At 41.0% G+C, this 25,659-nt stretch overlaps 3 protein-coding genes across 9 annotated transcripts in view; all 3 read left to right on the top strand.

Annotated features, from left to right (window-relative positions):
• cita (citron rho-interacting serine/threonine kinase a) overlaps positions 1 to 12,517 on the top strand; it is a 37,091-nt gene extending 24,574 nt beyond the window's left edge. For 2 of the 5 annotated variants that reach the window (XM_039612540.1, XM_039612541.1), the window contains exons 30-49: positions 206 to 313; positions 412 to 604; positions 977 to 1,138; positions 2,517 to 2,654; positions 3,074 to 3,254; positions 3,353 to 3,444; positions 3,594 to 3,698; positions 3,900 to 4,069; positions 4,473 to 4,517; positions 6,353 to 6,433; positions 6,590 to 6,725; positions 6,980 to 7,119; positions 7,253 to 7,345; positions 7,500 to 7,608; positions 7,763 to 7,891; positions 8,102 to 8,182; positions 8,379 to 8,457; positions 8,555 to 8,734; positions 9,542 to 9,929; positions 10,457 to 12,517. In XM_039612540.1, the coding sequence (XP_039468474.1) occupies positions 206 to 313; positions 412 to 604; positions 977 to 1,138; positions 2,517 to 2,654; positions 3,074 to 3,254; positions 3,353 to 3,444; positions 3,594 to 3,698; positions 3,900 to 4,069; positions 4,473 to 4,517; positions 6,353 to 6,433; positions 6,590 to 6,725; positions 6,980 to 7,119; positions 7,253 to 7,345; positions 7,500 to 7,608; positions 7,763 to 7,891; positions 8,102 to 8,182; positions 8,379 to 8,457; positions 8,555 to 8,734; positions 9,542 to 9,929; positions 10,457 to 10,480 (2,634 nt within the window). In that variant the 3' untranslated portion in view covers positions 10,481 to 12,517. Of the gene's footprint in view, positions 1 to 205; positions 314 to 411; positions 605 to 976; positions 1,139 to 2,516; positions 2,655 to 3,073; positions 3,255 to 3,352; positions 3,445 to 3,593; positions 3,699 to 3,899; positions 4,070 to 4,472; positions 4,518 to 6,352; positions 6,434 to 6,589; positions 6,726 to 6,979; positions 7,120 to 7,252; positions 7,346 to 7,499; positions 7,609 to 7,762; positions 7,892 to 8,101; positions 8,183 to 8,378; positions 8,458 to 8,554; positions 8,735 to 9,032; positions 9,177 to 9,541; positions 9,930 to 10,456 lie in introns of those variants that run through there. The other 3 variants (XM_031747871.2, XM_031747872.2, XM_039612542.1) reach the window with 2 other exon arrangements.
• Positions 12,518 to 14,385: 1,868 nt separating this feature from the next.
• On the top strand, positions 14,386 to 16,853 carry myl2a (myosin, light chain 2a, regulatory, cardiac, slow). The gene is made up of 7 exons (XM_031747758.2): positions 14,386 to 14,416; positions 14,767 to 14,859; positions 15,380 to 15,455; positions 15,540 to 15,644; positions 15,735 to 15,813; positions 16,050 to 16,098; positions 16,359 to 16,853. The coding sequence occupies exons 1-7, from the start codon at positions 14,414 to 14,416 to the stop codon at positions 16,461 to 16,463; spliced, it is 510 nt and encodes a 169-aa protein (XP_031603618.1). The 5' UTR covers positions 14,386 to 14,413; the 3' UTR covers positions 16,464 to 16,853.
• Positions 16,854 to 22,389: 5,536 nt separating this feature from the next.
• LOC116326423 (paxillin-like) overlaps positions 22,390 to 25,659 on the top strand; it is a 28,072-nt gene continuing 24,802 nt past the window's right edge. For 2 of the 3 annotated variants that reach the window (XR_005613222.1, XM_039612746.1), the window contains exon 1: positions 22,390 to 22,631. Coding sequence is in view for 2 of the 3 variants with exons in the window: in XM_039612746.1 (XP_039468680.1) it covers positions 22,421 to 22,631 (211 nt within the window). In the remaining variant the exon portion in view is untranslated. The remainder of the gene's footprint in view (positions 22,632 to 25,659) is intronic. The other variant, XM_031747713.2, reaches the window with a different exon arrangement.

The raw sequence follows: 25,659 nt of genomic DNA on the forward strand, positions 1-25,659 counted from the left end.
GTGCTCAGTGCAAACCTCTGCAATAAGATAAAATACTGTGGTCTCTGGGGAGAAGGAGTCCCAGCTGGATATTAAAATAGTGCCACTGATACCGGCGCATAAGAAGGATAAAGTAATCTTAAGTCATGCAATCCCAGTGGAAATTCTTCTCATAGCTGTCTTCAGAAGTATTTCCTTCTCTGAGCTTTTGTTTTCCTGCCTACAGGCGGTATATTCCCATGAGAAGGTGAAGATGGAGGGGACAATCTCTCAGCAGACTAAACTCATTGACTTCCTCCAGGCCAAAATGGACCAACCCACTAAAAAAAAGAAGGTGTGGGAAAATATTTACAAAATCTATGTACAAACCATGTTAGATTAATAATCAGCTTCAAGGTAAAGCCAACTGAGTACTGTTTCCTCTCTGAGCAGGGTATATTTGGGCGGCGGCGGGAAGATGTAGGCACCACAACTAATGGGGCATTAGCTCCACAGGCCCAGCCAGCAGTTCCATTGCAGTACAGTGACATGAAACTAGCTTTGGAGAAGGAGCGCTCAAGGTGTGCAGAGCTGGAAGAGGCTCTGCAGAAGATGAGGATAGAGCTGCGGTCCCTCAGAGAAGAGGGTAAGGGCAGAAATCTTGAAGAGTGTTTTTAGTCTTTATAGTTTTTGTTTGTGTGGTGATTACTGAAATGCCATGTAGCAAGACTAAAAATCTCTGTCAGAATATTTTAGGTAGACAACCCTGGTTTGTAATCATCCAAAAAAGGACAAAAGTTCAAATGCATACATCTACCCTCTAGTAAGCCCTTCAGTCTTTGCAAACAGGGTGTTCTTATAATCCCTTTTCCTTCCAACTCCTACCACCAAAAATTGAGAAATGACAACTTAGCACCATCTCACATGGTGCCCCCCCCCCCCTTTTTTTTAAAGTAAGTTACAAAAAAAAAAAAGATCCAGTTTAAAAAACATTGCTTTATTTGCTTCTTTGATTCAGCGGCTCATTTCAAAGCCCAGGATCATGTAGCTCCTTCCACACCAGCCCAGGCTCGACATCAAATCCTCATGTCAGCCATTGTCAAATCCCCAGAACATCAGCCCAACCCCAGCAGCCTTCTTAACCCCTCCACCCGCTGCAAGGAGACTTCTACACCTGAAGGTTAGTCATTCACACACAGACCATAAACAAATATACAGCTCATCTAAATGCAGCCAAATTTGAACCTCAGATTCCCAAATTGAGGCTGTACAGTTTTCTTACAGGAACATTCCACCTTATGCTAATAAATGGACTCCCTGATCACTTGTCTTGTTTACGTTGTGTGTCTTTTATGTGTGACCAGTTTCACAAAGCAGGATTATGAAGTGAAATAAAGTTGGATAACTGTTCTCAGAACATGTTAAGCCGAGAACTCGCTCCAAACAGGAACATGGACTGACATAAAGGAACAAAAATCATTGTTTCAGCTTTCCTTCACAGCATTTATCCAGCTGACTTTGTAATCCTGCTTGTGTCTGTCTCACAAAGCAAAGCAACAGTGGATTGGGCAGGTAGCATTGGTTTTAGTCCAGGGTTTCCGCCATCACAAAGCAAAATTATATCTTTTTATGCTGTTGATCACCATGGAAACTGAACATTTGCTGAATACTCTGTCATAGCTGTGTAGCTTGCTCAATAGATCACATCCAAAGGTTAAAAAAAAAAAACTTCTCCTAATAAACTTCTTTAGGAAAAACCTGAAATAACTATATTTGTATTTTCCAAAATATTGATGAGGCGATGAATACAGTGATTTTTATGATACAGAAGGTGTTTTTGGTATATTTGGGAGTATTTAAGGAAAGTTGCTGTACCTTATTTTAGTCTATATTTACAGACCAGCCTAAAACAATGATTTGCCCAAATCCATAAGAGAAGAGAGGGTTAAGTTGGACTTGCTTTGTGTTTCAAGCTCCTTACTGTCCATGTTCCTTTGGTTTCACTTAGTTATTGTTAGATTCCTCTCCTTTCTGTCTTTTTCCTGTTGCTCCTCACAGAAAAGAGGAGGGTCACGTTTGAAAGTAAGTTAGCACCCACTACAGTCTCTCTTCACACCTGTGCTCATCTGCTGCGCATGGTAAATTGTGCACCCACATGCTCATTGCTGTATTAACATCTGTCTTCTTGTCCACTGGCTAACTGTAGCTTGACCAAAGGCTTTTTTAAGGGGTCAAGTTTCCTTCATTCCCTCCCCCCATTTCTGGAGTCATGATTTAGATAGCATATGGTAGGATAGGTACCTTTTCACCTGGAAACATTTTAATACATCCCATGCTCACTGGCATGCACAATCTGATTCCAGTCAGCTACTTTGGTACTTGAGCTTTCATTTATATCCAATATCTGTATTTAAAAAAATCATTATTTGGATTGCCTCATACTGCTTTAAAGAGCTGGATCTCATTTAACTGTTGCTGACTCTTAAGTGATTAAGACTGTAAGTGACTATGCCTACTTTCACTAACTCCTTACACTGCCTACTTATACTGCTTTATAGAGTTTGGTCATCGTGTGAAAGAAAGAATGCATCACAACATCCCTCATCGTTTCACTGTGGGCCTCAACATGAGGGCTGCCAAGTGTGCCGTCTGCCTGGACACTGTGCATTTTGGACGGCAAGCTGCCACTTGTCTAGGTCTGTATCCTGTGCTGTAGTTGGGCAGACTGAATGTGAAAATATTTCAGAGGATACATTACTGGCCAGCTTTAACAAAAATACTGGAAATAGTTATTGTAGCATCGCCATCACATGGTGGAATCAGTCTCGCCTTCCAAGTGTTGTGAGTCTTAGAATATATGTAAGTTTGATGTGTTCCCAAACCAGCACTTTAGAACAGCACCCTTCCATGTTTTATATGTACAGCTGTATAAATGAAATGTTGATAGATAGAATTTGGATATTTTTAATGTGATAATCCCTACCACTCTGTATTCTTGCTTTCTCAACAATGAGTCTGACATTTGGCACCTTCTTTATTGACAAGATTCAGCATGTTAAAGAACTTTTCACTAAATCCAGTCAGATTTTTCGTCCTTCTCTTTGTCTCATTGTAGAGTGCCACACTATTTGCCATCCCAAATGCTCGCCGTGTCTTCCGGCCACCTGTGGTCTGCCAGCTGAGTATGCCACTCACTTTTCAGAAGCTCTGTGCCGAGAAAAGGCAAACTCACCTGCACTGCAGGTCAAAGAGGCCAGTGGGCATGTTCGCTTGGAAGGATGGATGAAGCAGCCTAGGTAACGATTTAAGTCCTTACTGCCATCCTGAATGTATGCAGTATGTTATGTACACTGCATTGAATATAGTTTATCTATTTGCATATTTACTCCTTTAGAAATGGCAAGCGTGGGCAACAAGGCTGGGAGAGGAAATATGTGGTTCTTGATGGGACCAAAGTGTCCATCTATGATACTGAGCCCAGAGAAGGTCAGTACTTCATTAAATTGTTTTTATTTATTTTATTATTTTTCTAAATGACTGATTCTGTCTTTTTGCTCATAATTTAGCTGTATAGTGAATGTTACCATGTTAGTCAAATTGGCGAATCCTCTGTTTTTCTCTCCCCTTCTTTGTAGACTCTGTAAAGGCTGAGGAAGAGTTTGAGCTCTGTCTGCCTGATGGAGAGGTGACTGTCCATGGAGCTGTTGGAGCCTCTGAGCTCATCAACACTGCCAAGTCAGGTACTGGATCAATACTAGTTAATCCCAGTGTACTCAATCTGTTGTAGGATATTAAGTGTATCATCCTCTCTCCAAATTTTGATTTGGATTTACCTCTCCTGTCTAAAATGTTTAAACACAAAATACAGCAAAAATGTTGACACTTCTGCTCAGCTGCAGAGGAACAAACTGATGCATTTTTTTTTTTATGTCTGTGCGTAGACATCCCGTATGTGTTGAAGCTGGAATCGCATCCGCACACCACATGTTGGCCTGGCCAGTCCCTCTACTTCATGGCTCCTAGCTTTCCTGATAAGCAGCGCTGGGTGGCAGTACTGGAGTCTGTTGTGGGTGGTAGTCGTGGATCTAGAGAGAAAGTGGATTCTGATGCTGTAAGTATCATGCCTGCGTATTACATACCTATGAATGTCCTTGTGTCAGGCTTGATAGCGTTCATAATTTAGCCTTACTGTAGTGTATCTGAGGTGTTGCAAAAGACCATTGCCTTCTTTACACAGCACAAGCTTTGTTGTTAGGCCCATATGAATGAGCAAATTAATACAAAGCTGGTTGTGTCATTTTGTGTGAAAATTGGGTAAAATATTGAGTACCTCCATTAAACATCAGCCAGTGCCTTCACTTCTTCTTCTCCCCCTCCCTCTTCTTTCTCTCTCTGCATGTTCTCAACATCCACGTCTTGTGTTTATTTGTTGTCATTGTCTTTTTTCTTTATATGACTATACTCTGTGTGTTTGTCTATCTCCATTCAACTCGGTTGTGTGAATCATATTATAGGCAGGTGTTTCTAAAAGACAGAAGAACCTGTCCCCTCTGGTTCAGGTACAGTAAGTAGCTGCACGAATGCTTGAGCTTCAGTCGACCGATCGACTGAGCATGCAGTAGCTGTACATACATATGACACTGATGCACTATAAGTACAGTCCTTGAATCAGTTCCTGAATATGGTGTGTGTATTCACACAGAAACATATGTAGTGCATGGATGTGAATAGACTGCTGTGCACCATTTATTTGGTGTCCTATGCTATGTCATGCATGATTCTGCAAAGCCCGTGCACTGCTTAAGCCCCCCTTCCCAGAAATATGACACACACACACAGACCTTGAGCAATTTAACTTCAGTGTGCAGCTATATGCTGTTGGCGCTTCTGTGTTTCTTGCAGTTTTAGAAGAAACTGAAGAAATATTTTCTATGTTCTCTGCAAAATGGCCCTTAAATTAAAAGTGAAGTAGTAAGTTAAATGGTTCCAAAAGTGTATTTCAGTTTTCTCAAAAAGTTGCATTGCTTTTTTTTTTGGGTTGTATCACTTACTAAATATGGATTTGAAAGTTGAACATACAGCTTGCGGCAGCTTGCTTACATTGCATCCTTACTGTATGTACAGCATACAGTAAGGATGGAGCAGGGTGTAAAATGTAAATAAGACAGATGACAATGCTTTGCATATCATTTAACCCCCATATTTATTTAAATACTTCAAAGATAACATATGAAATGCATAATCTGTGAAATTTTTTGTTGACTCTGTTATTGCTTTTGTGAAAATTTTTGAATTAATGCCAGCAACTTTTCTCCTTTCTCTTCTTTAACTCATATGCAGCACCTTAAATTTATTCCTACATCTAAAGGGATTTTGTACTCTCCTCTGTTTTGCTTATTATTAAATCTCATGTTATTGAGCTGTTGTGGATTATTTAAATATTGTTGTGTGTGTGTTTGTTTGGTTTTTTTTGTTTTGTTTTTTTTCCTTCTTGCTAACAATCAACAACTATTTCAGACTTTTTTTGCTTGCTTCAAATTCAAAATGCCTCCCCCCACAGACAGCATTTCTGTTTCATACTTTGATATGTTATCTTTCTACTATTCTAAATTAGATGAAGGGTCTAAATGATTTCCAAATCATTCCATTCTCATTTATGTGTATTTTACACAGCCTCACATCTGGTTTTAGAGACTGGCTGTATCAGCTTTTTTGGAAAAGGCTCTGTAGCTGCAGGTCTAACGCTAAGATAGTTGAGGAGTTTTCTTCCCACTAAACCATAAGAACATTACCGAGGTCAGGCACTAATGTTCAGTGATAAAGCCTCAAGGCCAACATTACTGGAGAAATGGCACTGTGATATTTGCTGAGCTTGTGCTTCATCATTGATTTTAATGTGTAAAGTGGAAACAAAGAGCTGCTCTCCACAGAACCCATTACAGTCATGGAATGTATAAACTTGGAGGGTTTTACTCTGACCATTTGTCAACAAAAGGCAGTGTGTCCTCAAATTAAAAATATCATTTAGTAATGGACAGACATAGCTCATTTTTGCTTTTCTGTTTTAAACAACATGAAATGTATTTCTTGCTCCGTAGTTGTTCTGTTGTTAGCATTGCAAGTGAGATTCAGTCTCAACAGGAAAGACTTTGCAAGACTCTCTCTTTCTCTCCCTTTCTTTCTCACTCTCTTTTACTGTTAGCTCATTTAGACACCAGATTCACCTAAATTATGACACATCTTTAATGTTATGTTGCTGTGGTTATTTTGTGGCAGCTTTCCGGCTGGCATCCCTGCTGTGCTAGCTTGTCTTGCTAAAGCTCCCGATCTGCAGGAAGTCTTAATCCGCCTCCTTCCCCTGCTCCATTCTCTCTCTTTCTCTCTCTCACCATAGAAACTTCTGGGCAATTCTCTGCTGAAGCTGGAGGGTGACGACCGTTTGGACATCAACTGCACTCTGCCTCTCACTGACCAGGTATAAAAACAAACATGTCATAAACAGAGTTAAAAACCTAATTGGTCAGCTTTCTAGTTAGACATCACCATGCTGGATGTTTCTTTTTTTTCTTTCTTTCTTTTTTTTTTTTTTTTTTTTTTAAAGCTCTGGTGATCTTCTTGTCCTTTCTTGCAGATTGTCTTGGTTGGTTCTGAGGAGGGTTTGTATGCTCTGAATGTGATAAAGAACTCTTTGACTCACATCCCGGGCCTGACCTCCGTCTTCCAGATCCAGATCCTGAAGGAGCTTGATAAGCTGCTGATGATCACTGGTCAGTTAACGGAGGCCATTATACTGAAGTTATTTTATGATGTTATCAGATTTATGTTTTCTTCGTACACTGTGTTTCAGCTGTAACATAATGCTTCTGGATAGTGTGCATTTATTGTAACACATTACATCACATTACAGGTTCTAAAAGATAACCATAATGTGTGCTTTGAAGTAATAGCGAATGAAAGTACTGAAGTAAAGAGAAGATGATGCGCATCATCTCACACTTGGCATGTTTGATGTGTCATTCAGGGGAGGAGAGGGCACTGTGCCTGGTAGAGATCAAGAAGGTGAAACAGTCTTTGTCACAGTCCCATCTCCCAGCTCAGCCTGACCTCAACCCCTTCATCTTTGAGACAGTCAAAGGATGCCATCTCTTCTCCTCTGGAAAGGTGAGTCATGTTGTAACTTGCAGGGAGCAGAGTCCTTCTGGACTGTTATTGGGTCTGAGTTAAGGAGCTGAACATCACAGTAACGGCATCGTGTTGTGTGCTGCCTGATTGCAGAATTGTTCTTTCTTTACAGATTGATAATGGGCTCTGTATTTGTGCTGCAATGCCCAATAAGATTACAATCCTGCGGCATAATCAAGGCCTCAACAAGTTCTGCATCAGAAAGGTGAATGAGCATTAAAAGTGAACAGCTTACAGTGAAGAGACCTTTATTGTGAACAATGGCCATTTTTTCTAGGAAATATAGATGCTCTGTTTTTCTTCTAGAAATAATGAGTTTTAAAAGAGTGGCAATGTTGAACTTTTGTTTGTGTTTGCAGGAGATTGAGACATCAGAGCCTTGCAGCTGTATTCACTTCACTGGCTACAGTATCATTATCGGCACCAACAAGTTCTATGAGATTGAGATGAAGCAGTATGTACTGGAAGGTCTGTCAAATGCAGCATTATTGTTTCTTTAGTATTGTTTCTTTACAACCAGATGGTGCTCCAACAAAGTCCACTCAAGGGTGTTTCTGTCTCTGTTAGGTTCCAACATTCACACCTGAACAAGCTGAATGATACTAATGATTTCTCTCTGCAGAGTTCTTGGATAAAAACGATGTGACGCTAGCGTCAGCTGTCTTCGCGGCATCCTCCCACAGCTTCCCCATCTCTATCATCCAGGTCACCACGGCTCCACAGAAGGATGAATACCTGCTCTGTTTCCATGGTTAGACAGTTACTTGTGCTGGCAAACCCTCTCAGTTGAATGTGTATACACATCCCCAAATTAGTGGATAAACAAAGTTGTGGAACAGTTTGTCTTAGAATCTTGACAAGCGATCTCTTAAGCATTTCTAAAGTCATTTTTTTCTTTTTTGGTTACATATTCTATGCTAAATTTAAAGAACTCATTTTGTTTATGTATTTTTTGTTGCAGAGTTTGGTGTGTTTGTGGATGCATATGGCCGCAGAAGTAGAAGTGAGGACATCAAATGGAGCCGTCTGCCTCTCTCATTTGGTAAGTGTAAATTTGCATGTTTACTAGAAGCGTAGTTTCTTTGGGCACCGGGTGGAGCAGGTGACCATATCCTGCGAGGCTCAATGCAGTGGCCTGGGTTTGAGTCTGACTCTGGGCCTTTTGCTGCACATCTTCACTCTTGATTTAAGGATTTTTAGGTTTTTTTAAAATAACAAGTTGTATTTCTGTATTTCAGCCTATAGAGAGCCTTACCTATTTGTGACCTACTTCAACTCTCTGGACGTCATTGAGATTCAGGGACATGCTGCTCTTGGGTAAGAGTGTTCTCAGCTTTTTGAAATTGTTTATCAAGTTCGTTTTATTTTCCAACTTCTATTACTGCCATGGCTGATTTTTCTTCTCTTTTTCCAGTCCTCACTCATACGCACATCTGGATATCCCTAACCCACGCTACCTTGGCCCAGCCATTTCCTCTGGAGCCATATACCTGGCTTCATCCTATCAGAACAAACTTCGGGTCATTTGCTGCAAGGGCAACCTTGTCCAAAGCCAAGACGGTGGAGATCTGCAGCGTAATGGCTCTGGACGCAGGTAATGACACACAAATAGCATTAAATACCATCTGCCAATCACCTTTATACATAGCATCCCAAATATTTGGAAACGGGTTTGTAGGTCAGAGATGTACATAGAGGGAGATTTCTAAGCACACTGCACTCTTCTGTTCTGTGTACACTGGTGTTAATGAGTCACTGGGCCTAGCTGGCACTGAGGGGCATAGGTTGGCACCTATAGGTCGTAAGTTTGGCTTAAATGTTTGAACTAGTTAAAAAAAACAAAAACAAAAAAAAAAAACAGGAGAGTAATGCCATCATTTTGTCTTTTGCAGGAAGAAGAGTTCATTTTTTATCTGTAGCAGATTTTAAGAAATTTTGTCGTCATCATTCTTTATTTTACCTAAATTACTTTTTAAAGTTCTGTGTCAAATGTAGAAAGGAAATTTTTGAATAAAGACTGACATCTTCCCTTTTATGACTGGTCTGTTACTCATCGTGACGCTTGCTGACTGTGCTTTGCAAGTCAAAGCTTTGTTCTACAGTAATTGTCAGTGACAGAGTCCACTCTTATTTAGGAAACCAAATTGAATTTATATGATCAGTCTGTTCTGATTAGTAGTAGTAGCAGCAGTGCTGTGTATGTATATATTAGCTTATTAAATCAGCTTAATTGTAAGTCCATCAATCTCACCAAATCTGCTGAGTGACCACAGTCCCACAGTGCCAAGCTAAGTCCATGAACTGAGACAAATAAAAACATTGCTCAACATTTGCCCAATGTTCCTTTTTTTTTTTCTTTTTTTTTTTTTTCCTTTATTTTAACCTTGGTTCCTCCCGACAGTCCCAACAAGCGTGGTCCTCCTTCCTACAATGAGCACATCTCTAAAAGGCTGGCAGCCAATCCTCTGGTCCACGGAGACCCAGGCACACCGCACCGTTACAGAGAGGCTCGCACAGAGTTTCGGCGGGACAAGTCCCCCAGCCGTCCACTGGAGAGAGAGAAGTCTCCTGGCAGAATGCTGGAAAGCCGGATAGTGGGGTCGCCTGGTAGAGCCATGGCAGACCCCCGGTTGGAGCGATCCCCAGGCAGGGCCATGGCCGACCCTCGCATGGACCGCTCCCCTGGCAGGATGATGGATGTTCGTAGGGAGAGGTCCCCTGGACGTTTTGAAGAGCGTCAAAGGCTTCATACTGGCTCTGGACGCACGCCCATAAACCCTGTTAACAAGGTTTGTCAAGAAATTCTGCAATACGTTAACTTTAATATGTAACTGTTAGCAATAAGCTGAATATTTTTGTGTTTTATTGACATACATTGAAACTGTTGAAGTATGGTAAAAGGTTCAGTACAAAACTTCTTCGTTTCCATTCAGGTGGTTGATTCAGTGGTTCCTGAGGCACTCATGCTGCTTTTATGACAGTAGTGAGTTGTGATGTCTTGTTTTGAGTGAAATACTCTGACTATAGGATGGACTGTTACAGACCTTTGGGGAGAAATTTATACTCCTTAGACTTTTTAGTCTTGCAGTGGTCATGTGGTCTTTTAAATTTATTTAGTTTTGGCTTATACTGTGGATTTTCAGGACACTTCAGATGTACTTAAAATGGAAAGACCAGCTTTCAAGGCTGTGGACTCTTAGTCTAACTCTTGTGTTAGTGTACATTTTGACTCTAAGTCAAGAAGCCTCAAATGAGTATAAGTATCTCAATGATCTGTATATTAACCTGACTTCATGTTGGTGGTTTTACCCTACAGGTGTGGGATCAGTCATCTGTTTGAGGGACAAAAGACCCTCATGTCCGCTGTGGAAGAAGAAGTTCATGTTTGAAAAGAGAGAAGATGTAGCAGAGAACCAGTGAGAATGTTACCAACTCATGATGAAACACTGCCACACATCTATTTTGCCTGATATCCAAACTGAAAAACCCACGGAGGAAAACAACTGTAGCTGTCAGAACATAGCGAGCACCAGATAAATAAAGAGATGTCATTAGTATCAGGTTATAGTTTTAAATAAAGGTCAACAAAATGCCATATTAACCACCTGAGCAGGGTTTTTTGCGATGCATTTGAGCATGTGTTCTCTACTCCGAGTAGGGATTAGTAATTACATATAATTTCTTCTTCCACAAAGAAAATCTGAGATGAGTTCTCAAGTTAAGACTACTGGGTTTGGCTTGCTTCATTTAACTCTAGAAAGCATTAACTACAATGGATAAGCACAGCCATAGCAAGTGATGCCTATATATTTAGTCATTTTATTCAAAATGCCATTAACACATGTGGCTCATTTCCACATGTGCTGTCCACAGTAGCTACAGATCAGGGCAAATGTGTAGCAGATCACCTGTTGTGACACTGAGTATTACTTCTGGCTCTAGCCCTGTGCTCACATGTTAACACACAATCGTTATTGGCTAATTACAATCATTTTCAGCTCGGTCCTTGGTCAGTAATGCTGGCTGGACTTGGCTGGAGCATGAATAAATTGAATCAAAATTAATTAATATATAATCCCTCCCAAAAAATCCACTCTGTAGAACCACACACTAAAACTGCACTACCCACAATCCCCAGCAGCAATGGAGCAGGACCTTTCTAAATCTTCAGAACGCTATCTGACTGTAAATAGACGAGACATAATTTTATATATATTAAGAAGGAATTTCAAGGCTGGATAAGCCGTGTCTATTTTTGTTAAAGGAAAAAAAAAAGTGACAGTGTGTCCTCTTGAATGTCCGATGAGTATTCTTTTAATGTCCAAACGTCCTTTATCAAGTGAGTGATTGTATCTCAAACTTGTGTATGCACTTCCATCTGTCAAAGGCAAAACCTCAGTGCTGACCTAAACGACGGGAGGGAAAAAAGATCATGTTTGAAGCTTAAACATAGTACTTGAGCATTTCTTTTTGTACAATGTCCCCTGCTGTTGTATATAACCCAAAATTGTTTAAAGTGAAGATGAAGAAAAAACCTTTTTTTGTTTTGTTTTTCTTTTCCCTGATCCGTTAATGGCATGGATATATATATCTCGAAAATGAAACGGGGTGTTGTCTTCTGCTTCTGCCTCATTTGGGTTATATTTTTAATCTACATTTTTAAAAACAAAGCACGTGAATAACACTTTCTATCTTTAAACTCTCATGTATTTGCACAGTAAATTCACACAACTATATTATATAACTCTTTTTTTTTTTTTTTTTTTTTTTTTTTTTTTTTCTTTAAGGCATTCTTGGCAAGTTAAAACATCCAGTCCAATCACAACAAATGCTAAAGACCATCCACACTCATTTGGTTCACATGGCTAAGATGGATGTATTTCTGTACATCATGATCTGATGTATAGAAATAGAATATTTTGTGGATTTTAGCAGTATTTTTTGAATGTAAACAAACGAGATGCCAAACTTTAACTTGCCCAGTTTGCCTGTCAACAGTTAGGCGCTCACTAGGAGGATTTCTTCGCCTTTAAGTCCCCTATGATTATTTTTAAGATGGTAAAAATCTTCCTGAATGTATTTTAAAGCCAATAAGATACAGCCGGTTCGTTGGTCTCAATGTTCAACAACAACAAAAACAAAGCACCAAATGCTTTAGATTGCACATGTCTTCTTCTCTCTATAGGACTCTGTACAAAAGGGTTATCCATCGTATTTGGTTTTATTTTTATATTCTTTTAAATTTGTATTCTCATTCACATGATCTTGAATCATATTGCTGTAACGCTGGATATGATATTGATGTCTGCTAACAAATGTTTAATTAGCGTTCCCTGTAGAGATTTTGTCACAGAGTATTAAATATTATAATCATTGCATTTCACTTTGATTGTGCCTCCTTCTGTTGTGCTTGTGCGTGTCTCTTTACAAAGACATTTAAACTTATCTCTGAGTGGATAAGCATCATAAAACAGTCACATCTGAAGCATTTACCCTCTGTTTCAAGACGGCCAGCGACACGGCCATTTGTCCACATCCATTGTGTTGGAGAAGGTTTCGTCTATTTATAGGTGTCTGATCCCAGCACTCAGCCTGCCATTCCAGTCACAGTAGCTGCAGCGGCTGCTTGATCTGAGAGGAGCTGAAGAAGAAGCCTTTTTTTAACAATAGCATCTGCGTCCTGGGTTAACAATAACTCGTCTAATTGTGTCCTCTGCGTGCACGCTGCGAGACGACACCGACGGCTGGTTCGTCCATCGCAATTTATTTAGCAGTAAGACGATCGAGTGCGAGGAGGCTTTAAGTTTATTTAGACCACTCACCTCCCAACCTCGGCTCATTCAGCTCATTTTCACGCGCTGTCACTTTTCTTGACCTGGGAGCCCCGAGTGATGGGGGATGACTTGTTAATGGTGCTGAGAGACACATTGTAAGGACGTGTTCAGTGTCTCACACAGTATGTCTCACCTAGAGCTGTTGACATCCATGAGCTTAGTACCGCAATCCCTGTGATGAATCCCTGTGAAAAAGACTGAAGATGCCACTTGATGCTCTGGCTTCTTTTAATTCCTCTCATTATCTATTAAATTAAGCAAACCATTTGTAGGGACACAGAACCCTGTAAAAACGACCTGAAAATCTGACATTTTGCCATAAATATCTCCAATTTGAATAACCTTGATAGAATAAATTAAGTGATTTAATGTAAGAGCCCTGTGCAATGCTGTATTGCACTGCTTTGTCTGGCCAAGGTAAGCAGAGCCAAAGATATGATGTGAAGAAGCATGTTAGAAAGGTTGGCGCTAACACAGACCTGACAGGTCAGTAAATTACACTTAATGAGCTGGTGCCTTTTCAGGCACTCTCATGCCGTTTATCAGATGGGAACAAGAAATGATTGGCACACAGATCAGAGTTAGAAAGAGACAGTGAATTCAATCTCCAAATACTTTGCTTTAATACACTGACATAATCTCTCACAGCTCAGGTTTTAGTTCTACATCATTTGGGCATTTCAAATTCTCAAATTGACTTGTTTTGTATTCATTCCCACTGGGTAAATACAGTTTATACTGTATGTCTTAAGAAGTATGTTCTTATTTCTCTGCAGTACTTAAATACTTTTTGAATCTAAAGGTTCACAAGCCTGTCAGTGCTACTGCAAAAGAGGCGGGCAGAAGTTTATCGGCCACACAAACCTCTAATCATATCACTTATGATTTTTGATTGCATTTTTTAACCTGTGGCTATCATAAAGATCAGTGTGTCACAGAGGTCGAGGTAGGTAGGCTAGTCTAATGTTCTCCTTTCATTTTGCTTTTATAAATAATGCTGTCTATGGAGAGACTACGGACCAACAGATTGACAGATCACACTCTTGCTTTTGTTTTTACTATACAGCACTCTCATTCACTTACAACAATTGCAGTCAGTAGTTCGTACAGACAAGACAACGCCTGTGGATGGAGTCTTGTTTAAAGTGATTAAGTGCTTTCACCTTCAGTCTGCTCTTGATATTCTAGACCAGTTATTCCACTCTCTTTGTCGAATGCCAATCAGGACTCCTCAGGGTGAGCGGCTATGTATGAGAGTGTGTGAGCATGCGATACTGTATATGCTGTATGAAGCATCATTTACCTGTCACTTCCTAAAGAGGGCATAGTTTATAAATATCATCCACTGGAGCGGAGGGCTGTGGGCTACAAAAGGCCACCCACAGCCTCCCTATTGTTCACTGGCATCATTGTTGGTCTGACCTCCCAGCTGCTCAGCCATGGTAAGTCTGTGTGTGTGTGTGTGTGTGTGTGTGTGTGTGTGTGTGTGTGTGTGTGTGTGTGTGTGTGCGTGTGCGCAGTGTTTGTTGGGAGGTGTGTCTTATGGCTTTGAGGATGCTGCAATTGTTTTGATGAGGAAAATAACAGTTTTTCACCTGCATATCATTTAAAAGCACACATTTTTAGCATTTTTGAGGGGGGATGAAAAGATGACATAACTTATTTAATTGTTTGTCAGTAGCTGTTTTGCTGTTTAAACTGTGCATCCTTGTAAGAAAAAGCAATCCTATTTATTTTACCTGAACAAACGTGTAGTTTCTGCTTCACCTCTCCTGTCTTTGTGCTAAAAAAGGCCCCCAAGAAAGCCAAGAAGAGGGCAGCGGAGGGAGCCAACTCCAATGTGTTCTCCATGTTTGAGCAGGCCCAGATCCAGGAATTCAAAGAGGTGATTGCTGCTGAAACCACTTTCTATTTCACGGATTTCCTTTTGGAAGAGAACCGCCGAGAAATATTGCAAAGGGTGTATTAATATGCGAGTCGGCTCACCAAGGTTCAGGCATTTCTGAATTAAAAAATAAACTGCATAAAGCATTACAAAGAAAGGTCTCCACTTTCTTTCTTTGGCTTTCCACTTGCATTGTTCATTGTGGCAGTATGCGCACCTGTCTGTTTGCCCGCTTGCTGGCTTGACAGCACTAAGGCTTGCGGTATGCTGGTATGAGGGACAGTGGTGCCCAGACATCCAGACTTTGTCATCAGTGATTAGGCTGCAGATGAACTGCAGGGCATGCCCAGGATGCCAGACTAAATCCAAGGGGAGGGGGGAGGGTAACGTGTTATAAATACTAAACAGTGTTCATGTATAAAGATGGCCTACCAAAAATTTTAGAGAACCCAAAAAAAGAAAATGTAAAACTGTTTGATGTGACACTGGATGGCTTTTTTTCCCTGTGCTCTGATCTCAGGCCTTCACCATCATGGACCAGAACAGAGACGGCTTCATCGACAAGAACGATCTGAGGGACACTTTTGCTGCTTTAGGTATGTGGACACCAGTCAAAGAAACACTCAAAGCCTTCATCCTCGCTCGTGCCCTGCGTTCACATTGACTCTTTGGTGCTGCAGGACGTCTGAATGTGAAACAAGAAGAGATCGATGACATGCTCAAAGAAGCTCCCGGCCCAATCAACTTCACCGTCTTCCTCACCATGTTCGGCGAGAAGCTGAAAGGTAAGAACCGGCCGGCCAGTAAAAACTACATCTAAGACATGAATACAGCATTGATGCGAATGTGTCTCAGTGCTGTTTTGATGTTCCCAGGTGCCGATCCGGAAGAGACCATCCTCAATGCTTTTAAAGTCTTTGACCCTGAGGGTAAAGGGGTCCTGAGGAAGGACTAGTAAGTGGCTTCTCACACTTGTCACGCAGCATCAGCTTGCATATGCAAATTTATTGCAAGTGAGCAAGCTGCCGCTCACAGTTTATGACTCAGTCTGACTGCAGTCATTCATCCTCACACAGCTCAGCTCCACAATGATTAAAAACCATTGTGACCCGTACAGTTCATTCACTTGTGAAAAGAAGTCTCGTCATCTCTACAGCGTTTTTTTCCCTTCCTTTTTTTCTCCTCTCCAGCGTGACACAGATGCTAACGACACAAGCCGACAGATTCTCAGCTGAAGAGGTACATTGCAGTCCCCCACCCCATGCTAATTATCATCATTATAACAGTTTTGTGAGTGTGGGTGAGTTGAATTGAAAAAAAAAATACAAGGATGAACGTCATCATGACGACCACCTGCGTCCACGTCAGACACATTTTCATGCAAAAAAACCCTGAGTGAATCATCTTAACACCCTTTTTATGCACACTGGGTTATGGGCTGTATGGGGGATAACATCTGATAAAAGTGCGGTGTTAATGTTTGCCTTTCTGTTGCTTAGATGGAGCAGATGTTTGCTGCCTTCCCCCCGGATGTGGCTGGAAACCTGGACTACAAAAACCTGGTTCACATCATTACTCATGGAGAGGAGAAGGACCAGGAGTGAACCTTCATTTAAATGCGTTCGAGAAGTAGAAAGTCAGTTTGTGTACCCAGCTGTGACTTGAAACTGACTCACTGCGCATGAAGGAAATGTGGACTATTTACTCAGCTTTTATACCACCATTGTTTCTGTATTGTCCTCACTCAAGAGCAGGGGGAGGATCCTGACAAATAGTCTTTTCCAGCCTGTAAAAATGGGAAGTTTACAGCATCAAACATCATCAAGTGTCGTGCTCTTTTTCTGCTTTATCCACAGCATATTCCCCACCTTCACCTGAGACTGATTAAATTATTTTTCCTTATCATTTTCTATACTAATAACCACACGCCTGTTTTTCCCATAGCCACTTGTTAGATCTTTGCTTGTCAGTCTAATAAAGATTTTTAAAGCTACGAGAGCTATGATTCTGCTGTTTTTGCTAAGATGGGATGCCAGTGTGGGGAAGATGGTACAGGCTCAATAGAGCCTGATTTGCAGTGAACTGTCATTACCTATTCAAGGATCACACAATTACTGCCTGAACAGATGACTATACCAGATACTCCTTAAAATCCATGTTAGGTAGTGCATCTGAGCACTTAAGAATAGCGAGCATGTGCAGCTGGTGACCCTGTAGAATCCAAAACATGCCTGCACCAGTGTCAGTGTGTGTGTGCAGAAAGTTGGATGTGTGTGTTGGGTGTGCATGGAAATGTTTGGCTACTGAAACAAAGGGCTTTACTAAGACAAAGCCCTGTTGTTATTTTAGTGTCGTGGTGATGTAAAGAGGGTAATGCTATACTGAGGAGTAAGGGGGGGGGAGTTGCTCACAAAAGGATGCCATCGAGCGATCCTCACCACCGTCGCCTTACCCGACTTGAGACCTTGGCAGGGTTAAGCAGGGGGTGTAAATCCTTGATTGTTCCAGTTGAAGTGTTAAGGGCAGGGAGGAGCCAGTCTGACAGCTTCAGGCAGGAGTACCGTGGATACTTCATACTGTGGATGAGACGAGACATGTGGGGAGTGGTGAGGGATGAGTGTTTGGATCGACTTGGCTTTTTCAGCTCCAGTTTTAACTGTCTGCAAGTGCAGCATGTGGTCAGTGAAGGGAAAAGGTGCATTTCTCATTCAATTTTTAGTTTTGTCTGGTGGAAATTACTACTGACAAAATCACTGTCACCTAAATTTGCTGATCCTACCTAGCTCTAAGACTGAATGTTTGCTGCTCAGGGACAAATGAGAAACAAAGGTTACCAGGCTGCTGCTGAACATACTGAAGAGGCTGGAGTCTGAACAGCCAAGTGTATCCCTCATGACAGCATGGAGACCAAGACAGAGCCAGAGAGACTGACAGTAGTTATAGGGCTGCCCAGAAAAATCACCCCATGTTACTCTGTTTAACATGTAAACAGGTGGTCAAACGTCTTGAGCCACGCCTCATTTCTGTATATTTTATAGAAAACAGGTGTAATGTTTTCTTACGAAGTGTGCAAACGAATGAAAATACTCTATGAAAGTATTTTTTTTAAAGAGTTTGTACAGTTTTACTGAGCTTGAAAGTGAATATTTGATGTGTTCAACTCAGACAGGCTTTCTTGTCATTTCTTTAAGTAGTCTTCAGGAATAGTTCTCCGGGCTTCTAGCAGGACATTCAAAGCTCTTCTTTGGAAGTTGGATGCCTTTTGTTCTCTTCACTGACAAGATGATGCCACACTGCTTCAAAAATGATGACGTCCAGGCTCTGGGGGCCATGACTGATACTGTTTCATTGTGTGTTTTTTGTTTTGGCCAGATATGCTTTTACTGCATGGGCAGTGTGTTTGTGATCATTGTCATTGGAGTCAGAATACTTTTTTAATCCACTGGGACAATGTTGTTAGAGATGCTCACTGAAAATATAAAGATGAAAGATAGAAAGCATAAAAAATATTTGGTCTTTGATTAATGGGGTTTGGTCAGTGGTTGCTGATCAATAGTCATGACAATTTGCATATTAATGATCAAGGTACTGACCTCACAGTGGGCTGGTTTCAGTTATAAGGTTGGGGGAAACTTGGATGAGTGTCCAAACATTCCTCCCATTGAAAACGCTACGTCCAGATGAGCAGAATCAACCTTTTAGGGTTTACTTACCTGGATGATCGAGCATGCATCAAGACATAAAAAAGAAGTAAAACTAAGGCACTTGGAGAGAAATCTGAAATTTAAATGAAATATTCCAAAATCAAAACACTAGTATGTACCTTACAGACAAGATATGAATGTGAAAATAGTCCAGGTGTCATAACGAGGAGTTGTAAACTTTCATGGCCAAAGGTAGGAATGATTTCCTGTATCTCTTTTACTGAATGTGCTCCTGTAGCTATCCAGCACAGGATGGAGAGGGTGTGAAGAGTTGTCCAATACTGACTTTAACGTGGGCAGCATCCCCTTTCTGAAACCTTTGTCAGTTAATCGGGTTCCGCGCACACAGTGTTATTGGCCTTGCAGATCAGTTTGTTGAGTCTATTGATTGCTGCCCCCACACACTGCAGCATAGTGGATGGCACTGACTGGCCACCGCAAACCCATAAAATATCCTGAGCATCGTCTGGCAGATGCAAAAGGACCTCAGTCATCTCAGGAAATGGAGGCTTTAGTACTTTTTGCAGAGAGCTTTTAATGAAATCCAATTTTTTGTCAGTGTGAACATTGAGGTGTTTTTAATACATATGGATGGAAGCAGGGGCCACTGTGTTCCTGTCCTCCTCGTGCCCACAACCAGTTTCTTAGTCTTTGCCATGTTAGGCTGCAGATGGTTTTGCTCGTACCCAGCAACAAAGCTGTCCACTACACCCCTCTCTGATACTCCTCACTACTGCAGAGTCAGCCGCAAACTTCTAAAATCTAACGGCACTCTGCCTTTATAACACAAAACATGGCTCTGGACACTCACTGTTGTACCTATCTCCTGACTGCTTTATACTTACTGACAATAATTTGAACCAAAGATTTCAAATTTGGAATCATCACTCAATCAGACCTGTTGCCACAGATTTGCAGTCAAGTTCTTCTGTAATTCAGTGTACCTCATCCTTTACTCCCTGTTTCCCTTTCGTAGGAATGGCTTCTTCATAGCCACAATTTCTTCACCGAACGAAGGTTTGGTGACCATTAGATGAATCAACTGAAGAGTCAGATGCATCTCTTAGGTCCTGTGTCAGGTCTTTGCTCAATTTTTTCCTCTTTCTTAAGGACATGACTTTCAGATACTGGTCATCTGCTGTAGATAGTTATTATTATTATTATTATTATTATTATTATTATTATTATTATTATTATTATTATTATTATTATTATTATTATTATTATTAGTAGTAGTAGTAGTAGTATATTTTCAAAGACACACTGCACACTATGCTGAGATATGCCAAGTTTTCAGCTAATAGCTCTTCTTGGTCAAAAATACTATTTTATGCTTGTTAAACTGTTTTTGGCATTTTTTGCCAAATTTGGAACAAATGATAACAAATCATTCAATGGCATTTGTTTCATTGCTAATTGTCTGTTATGTGTAGATACAACACTGGTTCATTCTTTGAGTTAGCTCTACCTTTAGGCTTGAATGATTCACAGGTCACTTTTAAGTCGCTAACAAAATAACAATAATGTATACTAATAGTTCCTCTGAAAATGGTTGGGTACAAGGACTGGACTGGAAATAAGTGAAAAAGCAGCTAAACTGCAGAGAAAAACTTTGAAAGACCTTGGAAAGCCCGGAGTACTATTGATCAAGATCAACAGACTCAATAAACTGATCCGTAAGGCCAGTTATGTTGTGGGGATGGAGCTGTGCTCGCCCTAAGGTGGTGTCAGAGAGGTGGATGTTGTCCAAGATAAGGTCAATGCTGGACCAAACCTCCCACCCACTCCATGACATGCTGGCCAGTCACAGGAGCACATTCAGTGAGAGACTGAGATTATCCAAATGCATCACTGAACGACACAGGAAATCATTCCTGCCTGTGGTTTTCTCACTGTACAACTCCTCCCTCTCAAAGCACAAGTACACACTGCAACAGTTGCACACCCCTAGTTCATGCGATGGGTGTCCCGATTGCTTTCATCACTATGAAAACATTGTCATTCTGAATGACACACAGTATGATGCTAAAATATATATAATCATGTTTTACAGGCCTGTTAACTCTGAACTCTCAGGTAACAAAAGCAAACCTTTGTCTTACATGAAGTAAGATTAAAAGAAGAAAAATAACAGCACGTTAACCTGACATAAAATCCATGAAAACCAGCCATCATCTCACTGCTGTACACACACACAGTGTAATTCTGTAACTCCCTGCAGGAATATTAAAGGAAAGTTACACCAATCATTTATCAGGGGAAGCGTTTTAGCATGTGCTGAGGGTGCAATTAACACTCTCTCACAGAGGTTTATATTGAGATTTAACACTGTGCCTAAATGGCATTTAGTCTATTTCCACCTCTGAGAAATAATGGATGGATTTTCTGTGAGAACTGTCAATTTGTGCTGAGTGCGTCTGCTCAAAGAAAGCTGACTTAAGCTGTGCAGATAATGACTGTGGTCTGAGTTATCTCCTCATTTTCTAGTGTAAGGGTAAAATCTTTGTTTAGCTCACAAGAAAAAGTCTTCTCTCATGTGTTTTTCTTTTAAGATGGACTTTTCTTCAAAGTCACAGAACACCAACGTCACATGTGAAGAGTTATCAGTTCATTATTTATAAGAAATGTTTTCTTAAGCCCTCTAGCACTTTATCCTGAAATCATGTTTTCTTAAACTGGCCTTAAAAATAACCTTCAAGAGCTCAGTAGCAGTGCATGTAAATAGCAACATAGTATCCCTAATAACTACTAAAAACCTTCTGTCGATTGTCTCCTTCTATGCAAGCTTCTCTTTAGTCACCAGCCATAAATTACCATTTAAAATACTCCATATTTTCCCCTCTTTTCTCACAATTAGTCTTTTTTTCTCTGCTGAGAAGCTGCTTTGAGTCATTTTTTGTATGTATATCAATGAGGAATGGGGGTGTGTGGTGGGGCTTAGGCCAGAGACCAGTTAATGAAGGTCTGATAATGTGAAGCTACTGCCACCATGTGGCCATTTAAAAATGATGTTGCCTTTTAGCACATTACTCTTTACACGACATTACAGCTACATTTCTTCTTTTATAATTTTACTGTTTTTTAGTTATAAAAATTAATAAATAAAGTCAGTTTTTGATGTACTACTAAGGATGTTTTTTGTTTTTTTTGTTTTGTTTTTTAAAAATTCCCACTCAGCATAAATTGATGATCTTATGAGTTTAAATGTTTGGAATTCAGTCTTTAAGTATTTTCCACTTGTGCATGTTTTGACTTCTGAAAAGGACTTGTGCACTGCTGAAGTATAGTAGCTACTTACAGTAGTGCATATAACATGCAAGCAGACATAATAAATTCATCAATAATAAAATCTACAGTCCTCATCTTCTCCTTGCATTGCGAGGTGGAGGAGGATCTCTAGCTTGCCTTGGTTAGTAATTTTAATTTTATAATTAAAATTTTTAGTTTTATTGTGAGCTTGCTCTGCTAACTGTATCAGCAAGAATGTATGACATTAAAGATTGAATTAACTAATACAAAAAACTAAATTTAGCTGACATAAAAAAAATACATTAATAAAAAAAGAAATGTAAAAAGCTAAATATTCTATGAATGTATAAAATCTAATACCTTTAGACTACATAAAGTATTGAAACTCTGGAACAATATGACTTATTATATATATATATATTATTAAGTAAAATAATCTACTGCGCGACAATAAACTCCTATTTGACTCCAGGCTGCGCGCAATTGAATGTACTGTAGCGTCCCTTCAACACCACTCTCCGCAGCTAGATGTCGCTGGTCCCTGCGTGTTGTGGCTTGTGGGCTGGCGGGGGGGCTGGCTGGATGTGGGCTGCTGGGGGCAGCTGGGTATGTGTGTGTCTGTGAGTGTGTTTAAGACGCGTCGACTCGAGCAGGAGCAGCAGCAGCAGCAGCAGGAGGGGGACTTGAAAACTTCACTGCGTCCAGTGAGAGCGGGGATTTGGCGATTTAGAGGCTTCCAGTCCAGCTGCGATCGTCGGAGAGGAGGACCGGTCCGGTTCTCGGCACTGGAACCATTTCCGGCCAACATGGATGATTTAGGTAAGTTCGTTCGCCGCGGAGGCAACATTAAAGCAGAGCGCGTGAGAATGTGTGCTTTTAGCGTAAACACACAATGCTAGCGCTGGAGGGCTGACCAGCCCGACGAAGAAGAGGAGGGGGGCTTTTCCGCAGGTGGTCAGTAGATGTAGTTGGCTTGTTTAAGTCGCAAGTGTTCCCCGTTGCCAGGTGGGCTGAGTTATCCAGGTTCAGCTGCGAGCAGGCGCGGGGTTAAATGCACAAAAGGGCCTCGCGTGCTGCTGGCACGGGGAGGCATCTCGTTACTACGATAATGAATGTAACAGTCGTCTTATTAGCTGGTAACGTGAAAATGGTCCGCTGGACGGTACGTTTGCACTGTACTCCTCAAAAAGGGGTGACGGACTCGTGCAGGACTGCCGGAACTTTTTCATGCGCACACCTGGGATGAATGCGTGAATCATACTGCTGCTCATTTAGGTTTTTTTTTCTTTTTTCCTTTTTTTTCTTTGCCGGTACGCTGACCTATGCAGCCCCTCCTGCTGGGTGTCAGGATTATATAAGTGTCGCAGCAGGTGGGAGAGAAACAGTCCCATTAGTGCAGACTCTGGTGACACACGGTCATTGATAGAGTAACACAGTTTGTGTGATCAGTTGGATTCAGCTGATTGTTGTCAAGCACGCAGCGGCAGACGAATCCAAGCGACCCGTGTTGTTTCTGCCAGTAAAAACCAGGTTAACCATGACTTATAGTAGACTTTATAGTGACATCAGAAAATAATACATAGCCTGGGGGAGGGTGGGGGTTCTGACAGTTCTCTTGCTTTAGTAGTTTAACATTCTCACTATGAGCCAGTCAATCCTCTACCTGCCTTAGGTTGACAAGCTTACAACTGTGCATTTCAAAAAACTGTGGAAGAGGCAGCAAGAGGCTGGAAAAGTAAGTGGTACATAAAGAAACAGTTTGGGAACATTTTAAGTGGCAGCAGGTCAGTGAGATGATTGCTTATAGAAAAACATTTTAGAGAGGTAGAGTTTCTCTGATGGGCAGGGGTTTACAAATCTGGAGGGAATCTGTAGAAATCTCTGTGCGCAAGGGGACAAGGCCAAAAATTGGGAATTCTTCCAGAAATCATTGTCTGTGAACACGGTTCGTCATGCCATCTGCAATTGCAGGTTAAAGATCTATCGTGCAAAGAAGAAGCCAAACGTGGACACATGATCCAGAAACGCTGCAGTTTAAAATGGACTGAGGCAAAGTAGAAAGCTGTTCTGTGGTCGCACGATTCGAAATTTGAAATTGTTTTAGGAAAATATAAGGGAGACCATCCAGCTTCTTACCAACGCTCAGTTCAAAAGCCTGCATCTGTGACCCATCTGTGACCCATCAGTGCCCGTGGAATTGACACTTTGCACATCTGGAAAAACACCATCCATGCTGAAAGGGATATACAGGTTTTAAAACAACACATGCTCCCATCCAGGTGACGTCTTTTTTAGGGAAGGCCTTACGTATTTTAGCGAGACAATGGTGAACAGCATACTGGATCAATTACAACCACATGGCCTGCCTGCAGTCCAGACCTTTCACCAGCTGAAAACATTTGGATACAGGACTGTTGAGCAGCTCATATCAGACAAGAATGGGACAGCAGTCCTCTCACAAACGTTCAGCAGCTGCTCTCCTCTGTTCCCAGATGTTTACAGATCATTGTTAAAAGAAGATGGGATGCTAAACGGTGGTAAACATGATCCTGTCCCAGATTTTTTGAAATGTGTTGCTGCCATCTATTTCATAATGACCTTTATTTATTCATTTTTTTAATGTAAGATTTTCTCAATTTAAACGATATGTTTTCTATGTTCTACAGTGATTAAATTAGTGGTTTATGAGATTTGCAAGTCATTGCATTCTGTTTTTATTTACATTTAATATGGCATCCCAACTTTTTTGGGAATTGTGATTTTATCTCCAGGGAGATAAAAGCATCCAGTGTAATTAAAAACTAAATGGAAGTAACGAGGCTTGCACATGGCTATCAGGAGCAGCAATTTCTTGTTAGTTTTTCCCTGGTGACTGCATGGTTAAGTTTAGCAGGACATCCACGAAATGCATAGGAGTCAGGTTCATTGGTTGCTATTAAAAACACAACCAGTGTGTTTTCGTGAAGTCAAAGATGATGAATGCCTTGCAAAAGCCATCCAAAGGGGATTAGCACCCTCTGAGAGCTGCAGGTAGACTCGCTGGGAAGAATGTTGCAGGCACGGCTTCTGCTTTCAGGTTCTACATGCTTAAAATATCAAAAAGGAATGAAACAATGGTGTTTCTTTTTTTCTGTTTTCCCCTGGATGTAACCCTTTCGGGCCAAAACCCAGATCTCTGCTTCATGTGTTGGTAGTGGGAGTGTACCAAGAAGTCACTCTATATCCAGTCAGCGTTTATGGATACATTCTCAGCTTACACGGGCGAAGGGCTTTCCTTAAAGTAGCTATGTAAAAAAAGCCAGCCAAGGGTAATTACCATGTCACAGGGCTGTAAATTCTGTCATCGTTTTAGCACAGATATGTAAAAAATGTTGCACACATACGTAGCGAAATGTTGACACCAGATCCTCCCCGTGCGATTGATGGATCTCTGTTGTCACGTTGGAGCTGTGGAGCTACAGCAGGAAACTTTACCTCCACCTGCTTATGAAAATTGGATGTGCTGAAGGTTTAAAATGGCTTTAGAAGCAGTAGGGGATATAAAGAAGCACCACTGGTGGAGTTTGAGTGAGCCAAAGTCTAGGTGTATTTTTAGCCTGAGGAGAGTCCGTCTTCAAGAGCTGAGCCAGCAGGAGCACCAGGAAACCTTTCACCAACCTGCTCTCATCTCTCTCTGCCCTGTTTCTCCTCACTTTTCATTCAGTTTTTTTCTGTCAATTAACTGGCTTGTCTTTACTCCTAAGCTATTTTTCCCTGTGATCCACACATGTTCACACCCAGGGCTTTTGTTATAACCTTCCACAGCGGCCGCAAGAGCAGAGCACCGCTGATCTCAGGCTGAATGTCA

Source organism: Oreochromis aureus, linkage group 5, assembly GCF_013358895.1.
Source record: "Oreochromis aureus strain Israel breed Guangdong linkage group 5, ZZ_aureus, whole genome shotgun sequence".
In the NCBI taxonomy this organism is placed as follows: Eukaryota; Metazoa; Chordata; class Actinopteri; order Cichliformes; family Cichlidae; genus Oreochromis; species Oreochromis aureus.

Bases quoted from the DNA above. Each gene is read 5' to 3' on its own strand.
- myl2a (XM_031747758.2), top strand. The intron at 15,456-15,539 runs GTATGTGGACAC...TTGGTGCTGCAG, and splicing joins GGACACTTTTGCTGCTTTAG to GACGTCTGAATGTGAAACAA. The intron at 15,814-16,049 runs GTAAGTGGCTTC...TCTCCTCTCCAG, and splicing joins GGGGTCCTGAGGAAGGACTA to CGTGACACAGATGCTAACGA.